This window comes from Chenopodium quinoa, unplaced genomic scaffold, assembly GCF_001683475.1.
Source record: "Chenopodium quinoa cultivar QQ74 unplaced genomic scaffold, ASM168347v1, whole genome shotgun sequence".
Taxonomy (NCBI): domain Eukaryota; kingdom Viridiplantae; phylum Streptophyta; class Magnoliopsida; order Caryophyllales; family Amaranthaceae; genus Chenopodium; species Chenopodium quinoa.
The window spans coordinates 4,318,329-4,340,185 of NW_018745324.1; the positions used below are offsets into that span (position 1 = coordinate 4,318,329).

The 21,857-nt window shown below is 34.2% G+C and overlaps 2 protein-coding genes across 5 annotated transcripts; one reads left to right on the forward strand and one right to left on the reverse strand.

The window, feature by feature from the left end:
- Positions 1 to 3,246: 3,246 nt before the first annotated feature.
- LOC110712645 (single myb histone 6-like) lies at positions 3,247 to 15,127 on the reverse strand. Of its 4 annotated transcripts, XM_021891115.1 has the most exons (9): positions 14,924 to 15,126; positions 14,090 to 14,200; positions 13,674 to 13,857; positions 13,300 to 13,514; positions 11,226 to 11,310; positions 8,430 to 8,513; positions 7,334 to 7,671; positions 5,194 to 5,269; positions 3,247 to 3,571 (listed from the first exon to the last, which is right to left on the reverse strand). In XM_021891115.1, exons 3-9 carry the CDS (start codon positions 13,821 to 13,823, stop codon positions 3,548 to 3,550), a joined length of 972 nt encoding a protein of 323 aa, XP_021746807.1. In that variant the 5' UTR covers positions 13,824 to 13,857; positions 14,090 to 14,200; positions 14,924 to 15,126; the 3' UTR covers positions 3,247 to 3,547. The 4 variants fall into 4 exon arrangements, with proteins under 4 accessions (XP_021746807.1, XP_021746806.1, XP_021746808.1 ...); XM_021891114.1 differs by lacking the exon at positions 14,090 to 14,200 and having other exon boundaries at positions 14,924 to 15,125; XM_021891116.1 differs by lacking the exons at positions 8,430 to 8,513; positions 14,090 to 14,200 and having other exon boundaries at positions 14,924 to 15,127.
- A 5,496-nt stretch (positions 15,128 to 20,623) lies between these two features.
- Positions 20,624 to 21,406, forward strand: LOC110712730. The gene is made up of 2 exons (XM_021891183.1): positions 20,624 to 20,937; positions 21,043 to 21,406. The coding sequence occupies exons 1-2, from the start codon at positions 20,624 to 20,626 to the stop codon at positions 21,404 to 21,406; spliced, it is 678 nt and encodes a 225-aa protein (XP_021746875.1).
- The last annotated feature ends 451 nt before the right edge of the window (positions 21,407 to 21,857 follow it).

The window sequence follows — 21,857 nt, forward strand, 5'->3', positions numbered from 1 at the left end:
TGCCTCATAATATTTATCCAAATTTTATATGGCTGGATAGATCTTGAAATTATCTTTCCAATGATATATTATAATATTAAATCCGAGTTATAACGAAAAAGATATGAATGAGATATGAAACTCTATCCAAAATTGACACTCTTCCACTATTTCGGCCATATTTTATTATCTACAAAATATTTTAATATGATTCTAATTGTTTTGGAAAGTATACTTCAAGATCTTTCCAACGACATATTATATGACTTATTTGGACTTCTGGATCAAAAGATATGATCGATAAAAACAAAAGCCGCAAAAACTGTTTTGCAGCGCCGGACTAGCATCTGGCGCTCGACTACAGCGTTTGGCGCCACGCGCGTGTTTGACGTTGCAATCGTGTTTTATTCTTTTCGAAACTCTGATTCGTTTTTTATCACATCCGGCTGATTTTCTCTATAAATAGCCTCCTTAAACCTCTGTTTTGAATCAATCAATTATCATCAATTCTTCTCATCAATTCTTAGTAATTCCCTCTAGTTTTCTCTCACCAACTCTCATCAAGAAATTCTTGATTCTCTCTCTCTCTTTTCTAAATTAGCTTTTGCATACAAAATTCCACATTCACAAGATCTAGAAACACCTAGCCAAGTTCAAAGTTGTTTTCGCCCAAAACGTGAAAGGTTTTAATTTTTGAGGGTTTGGTCCCAAATCTAGTCTAAACTTTCTTTAAAATCTCTCTTTCAATTATTTAATTTGATTATTTTGATTTTTATTTTCCTTGAAGTTACTAACGCGTGTATTTTGTTGTTAGAAAGAGATACGAGGCATCCAAGTAAGTGCTTTAGTTGATTTATTGATATTTTGATATAGAAATCATGTTTAGGTTATTATTTTGATCTTCCTAGTATCATGTTAGGATGTTTGATTCCTAGTATCATGTTAGGATGTTTTGATCTTCCTAGTATCATGTTTAGGGTAAAGAATAAGTTTCTTAAATCAATTGTGATTTCTGTGATACTTCTTATCTTCTTTCCTAATATCATGTTAGTATCGTGTTAGGGTTAAAGTTTTGATTTTTATTGTTTAGTGACATGCCAGGGTTTGTTATTAATCTTGTTAGTATCATGCCTAGGATCTTGCTATTAGTATGCTTTAACATTATGATTATTATGATTGTTATAATGATTATTATTATGATGATTATTGTTTTGATGATTATTATGTCGCTTGATTATATTTATTGTTATTGCTTGATCACGCCTTTTATGCATGTTTAAAGGAAATTGGTACTTGTAATCACGCCTAATAAGATAATTAATAATCTTGTTTAGGGTTAATTTGATTATTATAATTCAAGTTATCGCCAATAATAGTTTTATTTGTGCATTAATATTCAACCAACATAGATAAACAAGTTTAGGGTTAATCTTGTTGATTGCATGTTAGTCAGAAAGCGCACATGAATACGATCAGAATAAATAGAGGCCTATTATTAGGGCAGGTTCAATCTCTTTTAGGTTGGATTTGTACCTTCATCCCCGGACTACCAGTTTTGGTTCCAGACCTATTGGAGTTGATGATCTCCTGGATCGTTAAGGGGTGTAATCTTCACCTCGTGAACGGTTTACAAGTTCCTAAAACTTGTTGGCGACTCTTTTGATCTATCTTCTTTCCCTTTGGACGCCACCGTACTTTAGTGTATGATCACAGTGGGGTTCAAATTTGGGGTAATGCTTGAAATATTTCCCTACAACAATAAAAAATAAAAAATAAAGAACTACGCAAAGACCTGATTTCGTATTACGAATACGTAGGAAAACTCTATGATTCGGTCATATCAAAATTAAAAAAAAATAAAGCTCATTTTTATTTTATTCAAAATCCTTGTAGCGATTTTGTGCTCTTATTCGAGGTATGTACAAGTACTCGGTACTTATTAAACATGTAGAAGCATGATATGTTTTATTTTATTTTATTCTAAGTTAATGAAAAATTGGTTGGATTGAATTGGTTTTGTGGAATTGAGGTCAAATTGATGATTTGATTAGGAGGCATGATTATTTGGAATGATTTATTGTTGGAGTTGGTGATGATTTAATATTGTATATGGACCACACTTTTATTATTGGCATGATTAAAAGCGGGTTTTAATCAAACTAATTGTATAATCGAGTTTGAATATAAAAAGGGAATTTTATTATGAGGTGTTTTCATAGTGCACACGTAAAGGAGCAAAACTAACAACCAGAGGTAACATAAGCACATAGAGGATGTCCATGTGATCAATACTACTCCCTCCGTTTCAATTTGTTAGTCCCATATACTATTTTGAGCGTTTCAAAAAGATCTACCCATATTGAATATATTCTACTTTTAATTTAGTTTTTATTTCCTATTTTATACATAATAAATTCTGATTGCTCAGATTAATTGATTGTGAGTTAATGAAATGATTCTAAGTAAAGAAATTACTCCTTTGATTTATGCAATTATGGCTAAAACTTTCCTAAAAAAAAATTAAATAAGACAAAACTATTTGTGAATTGTTTTTTACTTTAATGCTAGATTCCAAATATTCTCCTTTTTCTTATTTTATGTGATTGATTCCATATGAGACTATCATATTGAAATGGAGAGAGTACAATCTTTGCACTTTAAAAGAATGTTCCTTCTCTATATGCGTGGAAGGAGGCTGGCATAGGTGAACTGATGAAAGCTTTGCATTAATTTAGATACTGTAACATGATGCCATTTTGGACCATGTCATGGTGTTCTCAAGATTTATGCAATAATTACATAAAGCTACTTGTTGATGTGATTGAAGTTATTGAAAGCTAACTGGAGGCATTTAAAGATGCTTCTTCACGCCCGCTAATTGATGGTGAAGATTTTATTACATGCAGCTTACGCTGTGTTGAGATGCACAAAATTGATGGTGATTCTGGTTTCTTGGACTAGTATTGTTAGAGGTCTAGGAGTAATTAACGACGACACAATAAGAGCTTATACCTGCAAGCAAGAAAGTCAGTGAGAAAACAGGAAGAAGGCAGTAGAGCTCAATTACTTACTTGCCTTCCTTAAATGATAGTATCTGGAATCCTTCGATTTGGGTGGACAGTTACCCTGAGTCCCTGAATCATTAATTTTGTGATGGTTTTTGTAGAGCATAAAGTTATTGTTTTATAATCAATGAATTAGCCCACAACTCAGGTTGAAACAAAAAAATAAATAAATAAAAATAAAAAGTTTAAATAAATTAATAAATAAACAAACAAGATTTTCAATTTGGAGTTTGAAACTCTTTGCACTTTATGTTCCTCATTTCATTCCGTTTTTCCAAACCTATAAACATCCTATCAAACTCTGGGTTCAACCATAAGAGAAGGTTCTGAAACTGAGCAAATTGTTTCTACACATGGATATCAGTACCAAAAATTTACAAGAGATGAAGCATTTTAAACTATAATTATGAACACAATGGCATACTACAGTGCATTGGAACATAGAAGTTGATCCATTTGTTCTGTGCGCCAGGCATTTACAGTAGCATTAGTTGACGAGCCAGTCAGCAACATATGTGATATGTCAGCTGCACAAATAAACATTTGATAGTCAGAATCAGAACCAGGAGAAAAGCCTCTCCCCACCAAGGTGAGAGGTGGGCGTGATGTGCATGCGTGTGTGTTAGAATGTTGGTTTAAGTTTTCCAAGCAATGGGCCAGAAAGAGTTGACACAATCCTCAAGAAGATCGGTAAAAGATGAATCAAAGAGCTCACAGTCCTTATTTTTCATGTACATGCAGTCATGCATATCAAACATAGATGATGATTTAACATTGGATGAATTCTAACATTACAGAGAAAACATATGGTGCAATGATCTCACAAAAGGTAGCAAGTGCACATTAACCCCTCCGATTTTGTTTTACTTTTCCAACTTTTTGTAAAGCCCTTCCATCCCTTACATGCTACTTCTCTTTTCCCAATTTCTTAAAACCTCGCCATAAATGCCAAATTGAATTATTGAACTATTCACCAAGAAGTACCTCACAAACTAATAGATTTGTGCTAAGTTTTGGTTGAGTTGGCCCTTTTACATGACATCAATATCCGGAGTGACATAACAATCACATATCAAAGCACATCAATCCCTCATTTCAAGTGGAATATTTAACTTTGGATATTGGACCCTATGCCAAGACTCATGCGGCAACCACCATACTTCAAGCTCAAAGGTCTTTCATATGAGGAGGCATGATATAGTATATCAATCAATTTTAGGATTCAACTATTAGCTTAAACTTTTGGCTGGGTTGGTCCTTTAACACTGTTCACTGTAATCCCATGATATATTTTTGGATTAACATACGCATCATAACATCTCTAATTATGTATCATTACAAATTATAAAAATTATAAATTCTTAAAGCATTTGTTGAGACGGATTTAACAAACTTTACTATATTTTATCTTATAGATTAGGATAATTTAAATGATTCCTTCAAATTGTAAATAATGTCAAGATTTTAGGTAAGATAAATAAAAGAAAACAAAGAGAGACTAGTTTTAGTAAATTTTGGACAATTTATAGTGAATTTTGAACTATGTTAATCCTAAACGCCTAGTCCCTCAAAATTCAAACCATAACAAGTTATTCACAAATCAAAATTAAGAGCATATCACAAAAGTTAATGCCTTTCAATTTTCACATAAGATTGAGAATTTCAATTTTCCATAAATTTTGCTTACATTTCATCCCCTTGGTATTTTTGTAACTTTTGAAGTGCCTTTAAGCTTTTACTCATAAGGTATATGGGAAATGAGAAATTGCTAAGTAATTAGGTGGGGCGAAGCTATTACTTTTGCTTCTGCTCCATTGTGAATGTGTATGGTATTAATTACTCTTGAATTAAGAATCTTCTTATTAGATCCCAACCTATATATATAATGTACATAAACTAGTTCTAGTGAAATCTAAACAATTTTTAGGAATAATTGTCACCAAAGATGATTAATTTATCTATGGGAAGATTGGGAACTTAATACACAAATTTGGCAATTCAACCAATTTAGATGTCTTCAAAGATAAGAAAGGAGGTTTTAGGCATTAAAAATGCTGAAATCTGGAATGTTGCTGCTCTAAGGAAACATGGTTGGGCTATAGCTCAAAATCAGGAAAGCCTATGGGTAAAGTGGGTGAATGCAGTTTACCTGAAGGGGCAAAATAGAATGAGTTATCAGCCAAAAGTAGATTGCAGCTTGTGTTGGAAACAAAGTGTAGTGGCTCCTGCATAGATTGGGCAAGATGCAGGAATATTATAAGATTGGCAAGCATTTTGATCTTCTGATGCATGCCCAGCAGAGATGCAGATGGGATAAATTCATTTGGGAAAAGAAATGCATGCCTAAGCATCAGTTCATTGCATGGCTAGCTATTCAAGGCAGACTGAAGACTAGAAGACAGGCTGCATTCTCAGAGACAAGACATGTCTCTTGAGTGGGGAGACTGTGAAGGGTCATAGACATCTGTTCTTTGAGTGTAAGTTCAGCAAGACTCTTTGGTCTGAAATCAGACAGTGGATTGGTATAGGGCCTCACAGCATTCAGCTGAGTACGGTCTATAGAGTAATAGGCAGAATAAGGAGCAGCTTTCACAGAAGTGTTCTGTACACTTGTATTCTTGCAGTGGGTGTATCACACCAGGTGGGCAAGGAATGCTGCTTTATGGGACAGGAAAGTCCTTTGGATTCCTAGAGTAAGTGGCGGATCCACATTGACGCCCGGGGGGGCAAGTGATACCCCCACGAAAAAAAAAAAAAAAAAAAAAAACCTGGAAAAGCGTCCCTTATATCTGTATATATATTATAATTTGTAATAATGTTAAATGACTAGCATTGCTTCAGTGGTTAGAGAGTTGGATGGGTGAACAATCTTTGTTTAAGAAGTTCAGGGTTCGAGACCCCATAGCATCAATTTTTTTTGCTTTGAACCCAATTGAATTTTCATTTATAATTTTTTTTTTCATTTTCACACTTTTTATAAACAGTCCTTGTAATATGAAATACTCTCTCTGTTATATTCTTCTCATTTTCATTACATAATATTTATTGCATTTATTTGGCCATTATTAAATGTTATTTATAATCGTATGAAAATTTACACTGAAATAAATATAAAAAATCATACTCCAACTGTGTTTAAATAAATGAAACTTTTTGACTTTTTGTACAATTTATCTAATTCAGTTTAGCTAATATTTTGTGATTTATACATAACAATAAATAAATTCATGTGGGTACTTGTTGGAATCGTCAAATTTATTACTTTAATATTCAATTATTATAAGATTAATTACTAAAGATATTTTCATTCAAAGTTTTACGTTAGCATATGTGCACAAGGAAAAATTTATACCAAAGTTTTCGTTATAAATTCATATGTAACTTTGACAAAATAAAAAATAAACAGGTAGAAAGTTTATAATATTATAATTGATATCCACAATATAATTGAACTTTTTTTGTTTTTTTGACGAGACACAATATAATTGAACTTGTCAATATAAATGTCTAAATTTGATTGTTAATTATTATACGACTACACAACGCATTATATCCATGTTTGGCTGATTATATATTATGATACGTTACAACAATGTTATACTCCTTATTTATTATTATTATTATTATTATTATTATTATTATTATTATTATTATTGTCTAGTGCTACCCTAGTTCAAATTCCTGGATCCGCCACTGCCTAGAGTGGCAAATTGTATAAAGTACAAGATAAAGTGTAGATTAGAAGGGATAGGTATAGTAAAGAATACTGTAAAGCAGAATTCTTGGATAGAGTTTACGTTTGTGAACTGTTGTATAGTACTTGCATAGGTGTTTTTTTAGGCTCTTTGCCTATATAGTTTTCTCCTCAAGGAGATTGGTTGTATCATCATTTTGATGAGGAATAAAATTCATCTGCTTACTGATAAAAAATAATAATAATAACAAATAAATAAAAAAAGATAAGAAAGGATTGAGAGTGACCTTTGCCTGCAAACTAACTCCACTGTGGGTTCGCTAAGAACAATATAAATACTAGATGATGAGCAAACTAATTAAATTCAAAATGATCAATTAAACAATTAGACATACTCTTTATTCAACTGAATCAATTAGTACTATGCATTTAACAATCTCTACAAATTTTTAAAACAGCAAAAGGTATCTAAGTAGTATGACATGCAACATGCGTTTAAGTGTTTAACAGAGCATTTCTAAATGTACCATCTAACCAATAATGCTTACCATAGTTACCAAAAAAGCATAATAAGCAAACTAAGATTGAACTTTACCATGCACGAAGATTTTGACACTTTAACGCTTTGATTGCTGCCTCAGCAAAAACTTTTGCAGCTTCTGCTTCAGCTTCTGCAGCCTCAGCCTCCCTTGTAGCCTTCTCAGCTTCCACAATAGCAACTTCTGCTTCAGCAACTGCTCGAGCTGCTGCAGCGGCAGCTTCATGAGACGACAAACTCTTCATTTTCCCCAATTCTGCAACAACTTCTGACCTCGTAAAAATTTTAAGTTCCTTGCTTTCTGGCTTAGCATGGTCCTTGCATTTACTATCCAATAAATCTTTTCTTGTCTCAGAAGGAGGTAAACTCTCAGATATTCTATACCTGTGCTTAACCTGGCACAATTAAAACCAATACTCACAATTAGTATGTCCGTCCATGGAAAGGAGCTAATTAACAGTACACTTGTAAAATAATCTAAGATACATCACATGAAGAAAAAGTGGATGTAAATGCTCAGGAAAAAACCTTTCGATTATATAACAAGTGATGCAATTCCAAGTCAGTCCTATAAAAGGTTTCAATCAGATATTTGAAACTTTTGGTATGTTTGGATAGCAAAGTGGAAAGAAAGGGAAGGGAGGGAAGAAGAAGAAGGGGAAAGAATGGAAAGGGAAAGAGGGAGAAAGTTAGGTTAAGTTTTCCCTCCAAATCATTCCAACATTGGAAGGATTTAGTTTATTAAAGAGGGAGGGAAAATGAATCCTTCCATTTCCCTTCCCTACTATCAAAGTAAAGGTATCCAAAGAAACGAGGATGAATCCCTTATTTTCTCTTCTCTTCTTTTCGCTCCAATTCTCTCAATCCATAGGGTGTCGTATTCCCCCCCCCCCAAAAAAAAAAAAAAAAAAACAATAACAAAAAATATCCTAAACAGAGGCAATACCAAACATGAAATAAAAATCTTGACGTCAACTCACTTATTTTACACAATCATACCAAGCTAAGAAAAATATAAATGCATTAAAAGCAACCCAGAGGGTGACAACCAAACAGCTAAAATTTTACGAACCGATGATGCTTGTTGTCAGCAATTTCTACAACAAAGTGGACTCATGTCTTTCAACAAGAACCTACTTCCAAACATCCTCACCTTAATCAACTGGCCATTTGATGCCATAAACTTCAATTTTGAAGACAATAATTTACTGAAATTTGGAGGTGCCCAAAACCGCTCCTAGCAGAAGAAAGATGTGAGTCAACGCTTTGGTTGTATATTAAGAAAAATAATGTCAGAAGCCTTTCCGACACCAACTAGAATTAAAAAAAAAAAAATAAATCTAAATCACTTTCCACAAAAAAATGTAAGAAATATAAACAAGACGCTGCCAGATAAAAATCATTCAAATAACAAACGATACAAAGAGCAAAATAACTGTCAATGATAGGGCTATTGCCTATGAAAAGATACAATTCGGTAATAAATTGGGAGTTTCCTAGCTGTCTTTCTCTCCTCAACAGCCAGATACAAGAACACTTTGCTTAAAGGTCTGTAAGCCAAATTTGCGCATGTAATTGACCACCAAATCAAACATTGCTTTAAATGGTCAAGTGGCAAGAATAAACTAGTGGGGGGAGGGAATGGAATAGTTGTCCAAGTGTTTGCAAGAGCTGACACTTAATCCAAATTTCAACTTTCATCCAAGATGTGAAAATCTAAACATCACTCACACGATGTTTGCTGGTGAATATGAAAATCTGCTAAAGTTCTCTAGAATTGATAATCATTCTACTCCCTTTTTGTAGCTTTTCATAAGTTCTTTACGGGTACAGGTTTTCTTCAAATTTAAGAAAGAGTTATAAGTTTATTTCGTGGATTTTCGGAGGCTAATCAGGATAGAATGTAAGAGGTGCTATGGATGATAAAGGGAACCATTCCTTTTAAAAATTTAGGGGTTTTTCTCTCTTCTGAAAAACTTACTATTTCTCATGTAGGCCTTTGGTGGAGAAAGTTACTTCTAGGATTGATTGCTAGACATACAGGCTGCTTTCTTATGCTGGGTAAAGGGAAAGTTGTTTGGTATTCAGAATATTGCGCACAAATCTTCATTCACCTAAGAAAATTTTACAGGAAACTAAAGCTAGAATTCAATGCTTGCTTCGGACAGGGAAAGCTAACCCTTCTAAGAAGGCTCTGATTTCTTGGAATCTGGTGTGCATACCTAGAGTTTTGTGGGGGATAGAATGTTATTTCTCTTGGTGATGGGAGCAAGGCTGCAATAACCCAGGTAATGTGGGTCCTTGCTCACAAAGCAGATATGTAGGTTAAATGGGTTCATATACATTATTTCATATATACAGAGTTCTAGTCTGCTCCTATTCCTAAAAAATGTTGGGTTCTAAAAAGAATTCTAAAATGCAGGGCAATAATTGATGAAATTGGTAGTTGGAGTGCATCAGGGGAAAATGAGTATCAAAAGTTATATGCTTTGATCAGGCCTCAAGGAGCTAAATTTAATTGGAAGATGGTTATTTGTAATAATAACGCTTCTCCTAATATCATTGTATTCCTTGGCTTGCTGTTTGGAATAAGCTGGTTATCAAAGACAGGCTGACTGCTTGGCATGTGCCTTGTGATCCTATCTGTTTTTTATTTTTAATTTTTTTTTTAAATTTTTATTATTATTTTTTTTTTTTTGTTTTTTTTTTTGAAAATGAAAGTGTGTCGCACTTGTATTTTAAGTGTGCTAATTCTAAGTGGATTTAGCGGTTCTTGGCTTATGATGTTTCAGTAAATGACAGGAGAGTAGGGATGACTAGAACTTAGGAGGGAGAGGACATTAAAGTAAATGAAATTGTACAAAAAAAAAGTAAAAAAGAAAAGAAAAGGAAAGAAAACAAAATGAAAGAGGGAAAAATATTAATCATCTTCAGGCTAAAAAGTTGATGGTAGCATGTATTCTAATCAATTTGGTCATTCTTGGCGATTCATTATTTTTTCCAATGAAAGTAATTGGGTAATTTTGGGAGAGTTGTATACATCATGAACATGAAAAAATAATAAAAAGAAGTCAAAGTATAATTATTAAAAATAAAAATTTAAAAAAAATAAAATAAAAAGTAGGATGAAGAAAAAGCAGCAGCATAAAGTCGATGTGGAACAGATATTACTGTTGTTGGAGGCGGTGCAGTAGGACCTTCATGTTATTTTATGGGAGGACATTAGTGGTGTAGCTTGGGCTAGATCAGTTCTGGAAGCTTTGAAGGATAAAGACTAGTGCCGGCTATGGAGTTCAGTAGTTAGTAATTTTCTTTTTCCAATTGTTCATTTTTGCTACCTTTTCTTTTTTTAGTTGGCTAGTGTTTTTTGTTTCTTGGGGCTTGCCCCTCTCGTTCACTAAAAAAAATATAATAAATTGGAATATGCTTGTCTGATGTAATAATAGCTTCTTTGGTGTTCAAAGCAAATTATTTATGTTTGAGAAAGCAATAAATATCTCCCTGTGACAAGCACTAGTTCTATATTTGGATTCAGATAGCCCTACTTCATGAAAACTCTTGATCCACAACTAACAAGAATAGTAGTTACTTAATTCTTAAATGATATCAGCGGAGAATCCACGTATAGATAATGCTCCAAAAATCATAAACAAATTATAACTCTTCCTTAATAAAGCAACTATGAAGGTGAATAACATAAACCTATCGCAATTTAATATTTTAAATCCATCAGTTGCAAGCCAAAACTGACAACTAGTTGACAGTAAATTGTTAAAGCTACTGCCATAGGATGCAATAACTGAGCAGTTACAAGCATAAAAAGACGTCAAGGTATGTCAAAAAGCAGTTTTCTTTGACAGCAACCAAAGACTGGAAGATGGCAACTAAATAAAAGTGTCATTATGACTTCTGAGTATAGCTAATGATAAGTTGTTATAGCCTCTAATACCTCTATGTACATGGCAATTGCATTCCTGTCAGAACCTTTCGGCTCCTGAAGAGTTGTTATAGCCTCCAATATGAGGTTATCCAGCCTAATCAAAAACAAAATACAGAATGACAATCATTATCAAAATATTAAATAATCATACCATATCAACAGACTGTAAACTCTTAAAGCTAGCATAGCTTCCTAAACACAGCCTCACATAAAGCATACTCACACTCATCACCCCTTTTACAAACTCTCAAAATCTGTTTTAGGCACTACAAAAAAGAATAAACCCACAAAAGAATGACCTAGCAACTATACACCTCTCATCCTTTCTCTTATGTCAATCAATGTTTCACGTTAGTTTTAATTGCCAGAATTTGTATCACCAACAGCTTGTTTGAATAGAGAGATTTAAAGGGAAAGATAGTGGGTGCCTTGTTCAGATTCCAGATTGTAAGGAGGAGTTAAATGGAGGACAAAAAACTGGAAAGATTTTTCCTTCATCCTATATAAACAATTCGCTCCATAATTGGAAAGATTTGGAAGGAAGATTGGAGCCTAAGTCAATTTCTCAATTATTTTATATATACATCAAAAGTAATCAAGAAGCAGGTAAAATTCACAATAATCACAAATTTGTAAATATGTTGTGATTGGGGAAAAACAAAATCATGTTCATGGAACTCGTTCTGTCAAAAATATATAGGGGAATAGTATTTCTCAACCCCTCCCCTCCTCTTCCCTCTTTAAGACCTGTTCACTTCACCTTAAAAAATAATATTCAATGAAATTAGGTTCAGCCAGTAAAAATCAGTAATTGTTAAGAATAAATATACTAGAGAATCAGTACAAAAAATCTTAGTTCTATAAAATTACGGTTTTTTCACCATATACCCTTGAGTTTTTTGTTTATTCACCGTATAAACATGAAAATTTTCAAATTCACCATATACCCCCGTGTTGTACAAAAATTCACTATATATCCCTAATGACAACAAAATGAGTGGAATTTGATTTATTATGCATCGAAACCACCTTAGATCTCTCCCCCATCCTCGAAACCACTCCTTTCCTTTGTCCTATCCATAATCATGTCTGTATGATCAATTTTGAGGATAAGAAAAGAAATTTGTGGTGGTTTTGGGGGTGGAAAAACGAATTGTGGGTGATTTCGGAGTTAAATGAATGTATTTAGGGTGGTTTCGGGTCACAATTAACCCTAATGATTGACAAAGTTAACAATTATAAGTCATTAAGGGTATATGGTGTATTTTTGTGGAAATTCGAGGGTATATGATGAATTTTAAAAAGGTCATGGGTAATGGTGAATAAACAAAAAACGCAGGGGCATATGGTGAAAAACCCGATAAAATTAATTTCAATTTAATATAAGTAATTTAAGTTCAGCAAAAAATAATTTTAGTTCATCAAAAATAATTTCAGTTTAGCAAAAATGAGGTTAAGTGAACAGGGACCAAGTCTTATCCAAACAAGTAGTAAATTTCAATTCCCTTTTTGCAACTTGGGTGGGCCAGATAATGGCTAAACATAGAGTTTCAAAACAAGAAGTACCCACGTTTAGTATGTGATTTTAGATATATATCGAGTTTTACAGTTGTTTAGGGATAGAAAAGGAGAGGTAGGGGATGGGGGAGGAAAAGGGAAAGGGAAAGGGAAAGGGAGGGGAGGGAAGTTCCAAATCTCTCCACTATCAATTCTTACCATTTAATTCCTCCATTTTTCTCCCCTCCAATTCCCTTCTTTCCTCATTTGTTATCCAAATGAAAGATACTTCACCCCTCTATTTCCCATCCTTTCCTCCATCTCCTTTAAAACAAACACTGTAAAAGTGATTGTAGTCAAGTATCCATTATAAAGAATTAAAGACCCAACTCAATTATGTATTCGGGGATGAACGGATATCAGCACTAACCATTAAACTCTATACAGAACAGAAGTTACTAGTCCAGTCTTAGATTTTATACGGGCTGCAAGAGGGGTAGCATATTTGGTTATAACAACATCATACTTTATACACCAAGATATACAAATAAAGAACAGATCAACATAATGACAAAAAGACTATGACCTTGTATATGTTTTCTTCGAATCAGCAACCTGAACTGTCTCACTAGGGGTACCAACAAGTTCATCTTCAACAGCATCCTCATCACTCCTAACATGGTTCACCACGGAAGGCTTGTCATCAAGTTTGGGGATTTGTGGATTCCTCTTAAGTGCTAGCCTAGCTTTTTCTCTAGATCCTAAGCCACTCAAAGTCACATTAATATTTCTCCACTTATCCTGTCAAGAACGATAAAGAAATTCTGATATTAGCACAAATTCAATACAAAAAGATAAGAACAGTCATTCAAGCTGAAATAGAATTTTCTTTGCCTCTAATGTAAAAGTATGTTCAGATAAATCAAAGCTTCAATTCTCTAAAAGGGCTCAGTACCATACCTTGAGATCCACATTTGAACGGGAGCATAGGACATTGCTGAACTCTGGATCTCTAAGTATTGTTTGCCACTTACCAGACCCATGCTTGCGTACTCCAGCTTTTAGAGCTGCTTCTTCTTCTGCTGTCCACTTTTGTTTAGGAGCACCCATTAGCTAGAATCCAAGACTCTTTACAAGAAAACATCTGCAAACATATAAGATTGTTAAAAACTGCTGAAACTGCATATCACAGGCAGCAAATTGTACAGATATCATTAAGGACTAAACTATCAGGTTATAGATCATGACACTAGTCGTGAGTAGTAATCACTATAACTGCTACTAATGGCAAAAAAAAAAAAAAAAAAAAAAAAAAAAAACTATGCAGGAAAATCTAGTCGAAAAGGAGAGTACTTTATATGAATTAGTGAACTTACAAGAGCATAAGAAAACTGGGAATTTCAAAATCCTCTAATTTGGCAATGACCTCTGAACAAAGAATGGCATGATGCTAAAACATGTCTTCTTCATTTCTGTATGCTTTTCACCTACATATTATCATAATACAGCATGCATGCATTGAAGGCTGTCTTAAAAAATAATTAGGCAGCTGACATTGCAACCTTGCATCTATTGATTTGTAGGCTAATCAAGAACGATACAATCGGCACCGCCATAATAATATTAATTGGTAAAGGAAAGATACAATTCTGCATCTTATGGACGTGTAAAGATGGTAATGAATAACACGCATCATTCTTGCTTCAACTCTTCAAATTCAATATCCAAAAACCCTCCCCTCTTCCCGAATTCAACAAACATCCAAGAGTAACCCCAGAAGATTATGTTCTGGGTACCCATAATTCTAAATTCCAACAACAAAACCTTGATCAAAACTCGGAAATAACAACATCCCAAATTTTGATCCTCACAATGACCCCAGAAGATTATGTTCTGGGTACCCATAATTTTGCAAATTTGCAAAGACTTACAGCATCTATAAGAAGCTTAGTGATATCAATAAACTGGAGCATAAAGTATTTGAATAGCAAAGCCATTTTCATATACAACCCAATTCCACCAAATGCGTCAAAATTAAACACCCAAAACAGAAAAGATAACAAATTGAGAAAACATGACGAAAAATTGATGGCATAACATTGTACAGAGAGATCAATGCAATAAGAGAAGAAGAAAAATCGAAATTTAATATAGTTATCAAAGAGATCGATAAAAACATGAATAAAGAGGAAATCACAAGGCAAAAATACCTAAATACAAGGGAATTGTAACAACAGAGGAAACGCTAGTCAATCAGAGTGCCCAGAACAATGGTAAGCAGAGCGGCCATGGAAGTTTCTATCGCTTTTTTTTTCTGTTTTTTTTTTCTCAATCTTATTTTTCCTTTTCTCGGTTTTTTTTTACTACTACTTTTTTCCTGGTCGTGATTTCACTTTCTGTCTCTCTCCCCTTCTTTTGTTGTTTTATCACCGTTAGGGGTGTTCAGAGTTTGGTTTAAACCGGTCAAGGTGGTCAAACCGTAAATCAAATCTGTTTGGTTTAAACCACGTCAAAGCGGTCAAACCGTAATTCAAATCGTTTTTTAGCAGTTTGGTTTGATTTACGATTTTAAAATTATGGTTTAGTTTGTGAATAAAATCTATGGTTTGGTTTTTTCAGAAAATTTAAAACAAAACCACAATGGATTTGTTAGTAGGGGTGAGCAAAAATTCAGGTTCCCCTACCCTGGAATCAGAACCTATTAGGAATCGCTGAACCGCAGGTTCCGATTCCGGATAATAAAATTTTGGACCTGAAATCTGTAAGGTACACTGTTCGTACAGGTTTCCTGTAGGATACGCGAAAGTGAAACCTATCATATAAGCCCAAATATAAAAGCCATACGCCAAATTTGTGTAAAAGTCGTCACCTACCTCTCTCCCTCTTCTTATTCATTTTTCATCTTAATCATAAGATTTAATTAATGGTACTAATATAAATATTTGTAATTTTGTATTCAAGATTCTAGACAATCAGTGTTGGTTGGTTATTTTGTAGTACTGTATTAAAGTTGTAAGCTTTTATTGTGAACATCCATTTTTTTAACAATTTATCAAGTAACTATTAAGCTTAATTTGAAAGACAGGGTACCATGTATCGGAACCAATATCTGCAGGTTTCAGTTTCGGTTCCTATTTTTAGGAACCTGGTGCAACAGGTTCCAGTTTCGGGTCTTGAGATTTTTACAGGGTCCCCTACTACGCTCACCCCTATCGTTAGGTATTGTTGTGACTTTTTGTTTTAATTGTTTTTCAAAATCATGATATATATTATATAATGTATCAAAAATTAATTAAACTAATTAAAATCATAATAATTTTGAAATTTGTTAACATAGAAGCGGAAACACATTTTTCTTGTTTCCTATTTTTGGTTATTAATTTAAAAAAAACATGAAACATAAAACTCAAAACAATGCCAACATAGGCTCTACTAATAAATCTTTTTTTGAATAAAATGTTTTTTTAAAACATATTCTATTAATAATTTAAAACAAACAATAAATGTCCAATATAGATCTAATATTGACTTTTGTGATTTGTTTTGCTAATAAATTGACTTTATCAACTTTTTTAGTTTCTAGTAAAACTTTGATGCTACAAACCATTTTAACAATAAAAGTATCAATGTTAAAAAAAAATCAATAAATGATATTGTGACACTGAACCAAACCGTTTTAATGTAATTTGATTTGGTTTGGTTTGACGTATAATACGGTTTGGTTTGATTCGAGAAAATGTCAAATCGTATTACGATTTGGTTTGGGTATAACCTAAACTACACAAAACTAGATCACGAACACCATTAATCACCACAATTTCATACTCCCTCCGTATTAAATTAGATTACACATTTTACATTTTATATAAACTTTGCTTTGCTCAATATTAAATTAGGTTCTTTTTAATGTGTACTTAATTAATTTTTAATATTGTTACTATAGTACTTCTTTTGTTTTTTAAATTATTACATTATTTTCCTTTTAAATAAGTTTTACTAATATTGCATTACATCCATTTAAGAAAACAAAATACCTCTATTCACACTGCGAATACCATTGTGCCCTTACTTTTCACAACCGATTCTTTAGTTTTTTCTTACATCACATATAATATTTCAATTGAATTTTTACATTAACAAAGGTAATAAAAAATCATCTTATCCAATTTGAGACACAGGAAGTATTATTTATAAAATAGTTATAGTCCATATCTTATCATTGTATAATTTTTTATTTACTCGAAAAATACAAATCAGTACTTGGGTACGCTAAATTGTAACCCTTAGCTTCGACCCCAAACAAATTAGGAAGAGGCATGTTGTCACGAAATGCGCATCAAGGGCCAACAACTATCCCCACAGAACAACACAAGTCCTTTCGGTGCATTTTGTCCTTACTCATGCGCATCCTGAGAAAAACTCCGCAGATTGTCACTCATCCAAAGACTACTCCCAACAAAGCACGCTTAAATGTGGACTATCTTAGCATATTAGCTCCCTAAAAAGATGATGCATCTTGTTGGTATGAGTAGTATATTAAACTCCTTTAAAACAATCATGAAGGGTATTACATAAACAGCATGAACTTTATATGGAGCAATGAACAACACAAACTTTGGGAAATGCTTGGGATACACTTGTACACCACTAATTCAAACATGTCAACTTTGCTAGCCTTAGAAGGGGAATAAAAAATTAAAAGCTGAGAATTTAATTTTGGTGTGTTAATCAGACTTTAAGCCTGTTTCCAAGGGTTTAAGTGGGAATCATTTCACCTAAGCGCCAACTTTTAATATATGCAATTAATTTATAAGCTTGTAAAAATAAAAGGTATGCTATTAATTTTACTTACAAATTGTCAATCTTCATCTACGTCCCCAAAATAACTATAAGGAAATATAGAAGAACAGATGCTTTATGAGTGTCATTTATGGCACTCATTTGATCAATTTTAGGGTGAATTTCATTCTCTTTTGTACCACTTTTTTTATTCCTTTTTCCTTAATTTTGCCCTTTATTTCTTTAGTTTGCATTTTCTTTAGTAGATTTCTATTTTCATGCATTTCTTGGTTTATTTCGCATTTTTTACCTTTATTTGTTTGTTTTCTTTTATTTTTAGAAAAAGTTTGTTCCCGAGGTCTCTTCCCGGGTTTTTCATTGATTAGGATGGCTAGTGTCTTCCATTTGAAGCCCAAGTATGGAGATGTGAAAGTTCCTAGCTAGTGACCTTAGCCGTGCATTCAAGCCGTGGGGGAACCAATTCTGGTGTTGAACCCACTGTCAAGGTGTTTTAGGGTTTCCATGCTCCGTGTTCATCAAGCACATCAAGTGGAGCGCACGAGGAGCATCAAGATGAAGGGGAAAAGAGATGTCCTGCTCCTAGGCGCGGGCTCAGTGCCCAGTCGCAAGCGCGCCTGTAGCTTTCCCTGTTCCGAACCCTTTTTCTCGCAGCCGTGCATCTTCAAAGTAAAGGTCACGCCTGTACGGGTTCTTTTGGGACAACTAACTACTTTCTCCTTTGTTAGTTTTCCTATTTATAGTTTTCTCTTCATTTTTTAGAGGGGGGAATGAATTTGAAAGCTTAGAATTAGAATTAGGTTTGATTTTCTTAGAGAGAGAAACTCTGGATTTTAGAGAGAGAAACATTGAAGATTGATGGGTGATGATTAATGATAGTTGCAATTGGTTTGAATTCAAGTACATATCCTTTGATTTGATCAAGTTTTTAAGAATCCTCTTTACTTTAATTCAATCTTTAGCTTTTGATTTCAATTGTTTTGTTGATTGTTCAAGTTTATTGATTGTTTGATTGGATTAGTTTGATTGGAATGATGTTGATGAATTTAATGAATTGTATAGCTTTGTTCTTGATTTCTTTAATGGATTGTGAGTAGTTTGCTTTCTAGGGATGTGGTGAAGCATGTATTAGTGATGGATCATTAGCTAATTGGGGTTTTTTTTATTGATTTAGTATTGTGATTAAATTGGTTGATTGATTTTGTGCATGTGTATGGATTGGAAGGAGTGATCAACCTTGTTCTTCATGCTAGATTGCATTATGTGTCTACATTGATACGGACCATTGATTTGTAGCTCACATTTATCGATTGAGCTTGGTTTGTGACGTTCCTAGTTAGAGTCTTTCGTAGTGGCACTAATTAGACCTCTGGGAGATTGCTTATTGAGCTCTTTTGATTGCATTGTCTATCTTCCCTCACAGTACTCAAATTCATAAGGCTCAAGCTATTTCGTGAGGGGGGTCGCACAAGAATTCATAAGGCTCAAGCTATTTCATCTCTCTCTAATTGAAAGAGCTCAGAAGTGGCTAGACAAGGAAGTGAAGCCTAATTCCTTGAGAACTTGGGGTGAAGTCACTAAAGATTTTCTTTCCCGTTTCTTCCCTCAAAAGAAAACGGCGGAGGCTAAAGCTTTGATGAAGGTTTGAAGCAAAGGACTAGTGAAAGCCTCTATGAAGCATGGGAGATGTACAAGGAATATCAATGAGAGTGTCCTCACCATGGAATCCCCAGTTACCAAATCATTCAAATATTTTATGGTGGTTTGAGTCCTCAAGGGAGGTCAAGTCTTGATGTCGGAGCCGGAGGCCCAATAATGAACAAGACTGAGAAGAAGTTGTTGATATTATTGAGGATGTAGTGAGACGCTACATGGATTGGCAAGAGGGTGAGAAAGAGCCGACAAACAAGAGTAGCTGCACGGGATGCTCAATTGATCAACTCAATGCTATCAACAAATTGTCCACGCAAATTTCGGATTTAGGGAAAGAGGTAGTATCTATCAAGGTTAAGCTCGAGAGTGCAACTTCACAAGTATCGATTCTTCCCTCCCAAATTTAGGGGAGAGGTACACCTCCTTACCCTAACACTCTTCCCTCTTCTTGTTGTATGATTAGTGAATGTTGGTTTTGTGATCTATGTGGAATGAATTATCATGATGCTTCTTTTTTTCCTAATGTTTCTTGTGATAGAAATGATGAATATGATGGAAATGGGAGTGAGCAAGTGAATTATGTTGCTAATAATGATTTTGGACCTAGATTTGATGTTCAAAGGAATGTTGGGAATAGGAATTATCACAACCACGAGAACTATGATAATTATAACCAAAATAGTGGTTATGGAAACCAAAGAACCCAAGGGTTTCGTGGTAACTATAACAACCATGGTTATAATGGTCAAAGTCATGGCCAAGGATATGGAGATCATAACCAAGGTTATGGTAACCATAATCAAAATCATGGCCAAAATCAAGGTAGGGGTAATTGGAGTAATCAAAGTAGGGGGAATTTTCAAAACAATACTCAAAGAGGTACCCCACTTGGATTTATTCCAAAGACCCGAGGCCAAAATGATAGTTTCTATGATCAACCATGTTCATCTAGGAGTTGGTTAGATAATTTCTTTGAGAACCAAACCAAGGTGCTGAATACTCATATAACTCTTAGTAATGAGAAGATTAATGACATGATGACTTATAGTAAGGGGTTAGAGAACCAAATTTCTCAATTGGCTTGTATGTTGAAAGAGTTTGCAAATCTTTCTTCTTTGACTTCACAAGGTATAGATCCTAAGAGTTCTATGAATGCAATTGTGACTAGGAGTGGTAGGATTCTTGAGAGTGGAGTTTCTAAGAAGAGTGATGTTAAGGAGAGTCACAACAATGATCCGATTGAGAATTGAATGAAGGAGATGAGAGTCCATTGATTGAGAAAGTTGATGAGAAATAAGTTGAGAAAGTGAAAGAGAAAGTGAGAGAAGTTATCAAACCTAAGCTCCCATACCCCCAAAAGTTTAATAGGCACAAATTAGATAGATGAAAAATTTGGCAAATTCATATAGATGCTTAGGTAACTTCATCTTACCCTCCCATTTACCGATGTCATTGACCAAATGACGAATTATGCAAAATTCCTTAAGGAAATCTTGAGTGGGAGAAGAACTTGTGATATGGCGGAAACGGTTAGTTTGACCGAGAATTGTAGTGCCACCATAATGAACAAGACGCCGCCTAAGTTGAAGGATCCTGGGAATTTTTCTATCCCTTGTGCTATTAACAAGACACAAATTGATAATGTCTTGTGTGACCTAGGAGCTAGTGTTAGCCTTATGCCATACTCGGTCTATCAAAGACTTGAGCTAGGAGAACTCTCACCTACCAACATTACCTTACAATTAGCCGATAGGCCTATTAAAATCCCACAAAGGTAAGGTAAAGGATGTTCCCTTAAGGGCAGGGAAGTTTGTGATCCCGGTGGATTTTTTGTGCTTGATATGGACGAATATTCCAATATTCCCATCATTCTTGGTAGACCCTTCCTTGCAACATCGGGAGCTATGATTGATGTCAAGAGTGCTAAAATTTCTCTAAAGGTGGGGGAAGAAGAGATTGAGTTTGATATGAATGAGAGTATAAAATACCCTTCTTCTTTAGAGACTTGTATGAGAATCAAAATTTTAGATGACATTCTGAATTCCATGCAAATGCACTTGCTCGCCTCTAATGATCCTCTTGAGTGTGTTTTGTTGAACAAAGAAAAGATAGGTGATCATGGCAAAGAAATGAATTTCCTTGAAAGAGTCATTGATGAAAGCTTGGAAGGAAGTGATGAAAAAAATGTGCATGAAGTTCTCAAGCCAAGAAGCTTTGCAAGAGGCCTCAACCAAGGAAGGTAAAGGTGTTCCAACGGTAGAGCTCTGTAGGCGTCGTTCGAAGTGCGCCTACGTAAAAGCATGTTGTGAATATGCTTGGCACTCATATAAAGTGGGAATTGACATTACGATTAGGGACAAAGCAAAGTAGGGAGCCGCCAACAAGTTTTTAAGGAACTTGTAAACCGTTCACGGATCATAAAAGGCAACCACGATTAAGGGACCCGTGAAGGTTACACCCCATTCATAATCTATGAGATTACTAACTCCATATGGTTCGGAACCATGAAATGACGATCGGGGATGATGGTACGAAGTGTGTCATGGAGTAACATTCGCCCGTATTAGCCTCTACTCGATTATTATAGTGAAAAATTATTCCTGCGATCTCAAAGGCATACAAACAAAATATTCAATTTGCTCTAAACTATTATTAAGATAAATTGGTTTAATATTAATGCAACATATTATTCTA

Excerpts from the sequence above, each read along its gene's own strand:
- LOC110712645 (XM_021891115.1), bottom strand. The coding sequence starts at position 13,823 with ATGGGTGCTCCTAAACAAAAGTGGACAGCAGAAGAAGAAGCAGCTCTA. Across the intron at positions 13,515-13,673 it reads GTTCAAATGTGGATCTCAAG|GATAAGTGGAGAAATATTAA; the intron begins GTATGGTACTGA and ends CGTTCTTGACAG. Across the intron at positions 11,311-13,299 it reads TCGAAGAAAACATATACAAG|GCTGGATAACCTCATATTGG; the intron begins GTCATAGTCTTT and ends GTTTTTGATTAG.
- LOC110712730 (XM_021891183.1), top strand. The coding sequence starts at position 20,624 with ATGACGAATTATGCAAAATTCCTTAAGGAAATCTTGAGTGGGAGAAGA. Across the intron at positions 20,938-21,042 it reads CCTATTAAAATCCCACAAAG|ACCCTTCCTTGCAACATCGG; the intron begins GTAAGGTAAAGG and ends CATTCTTGGTAG.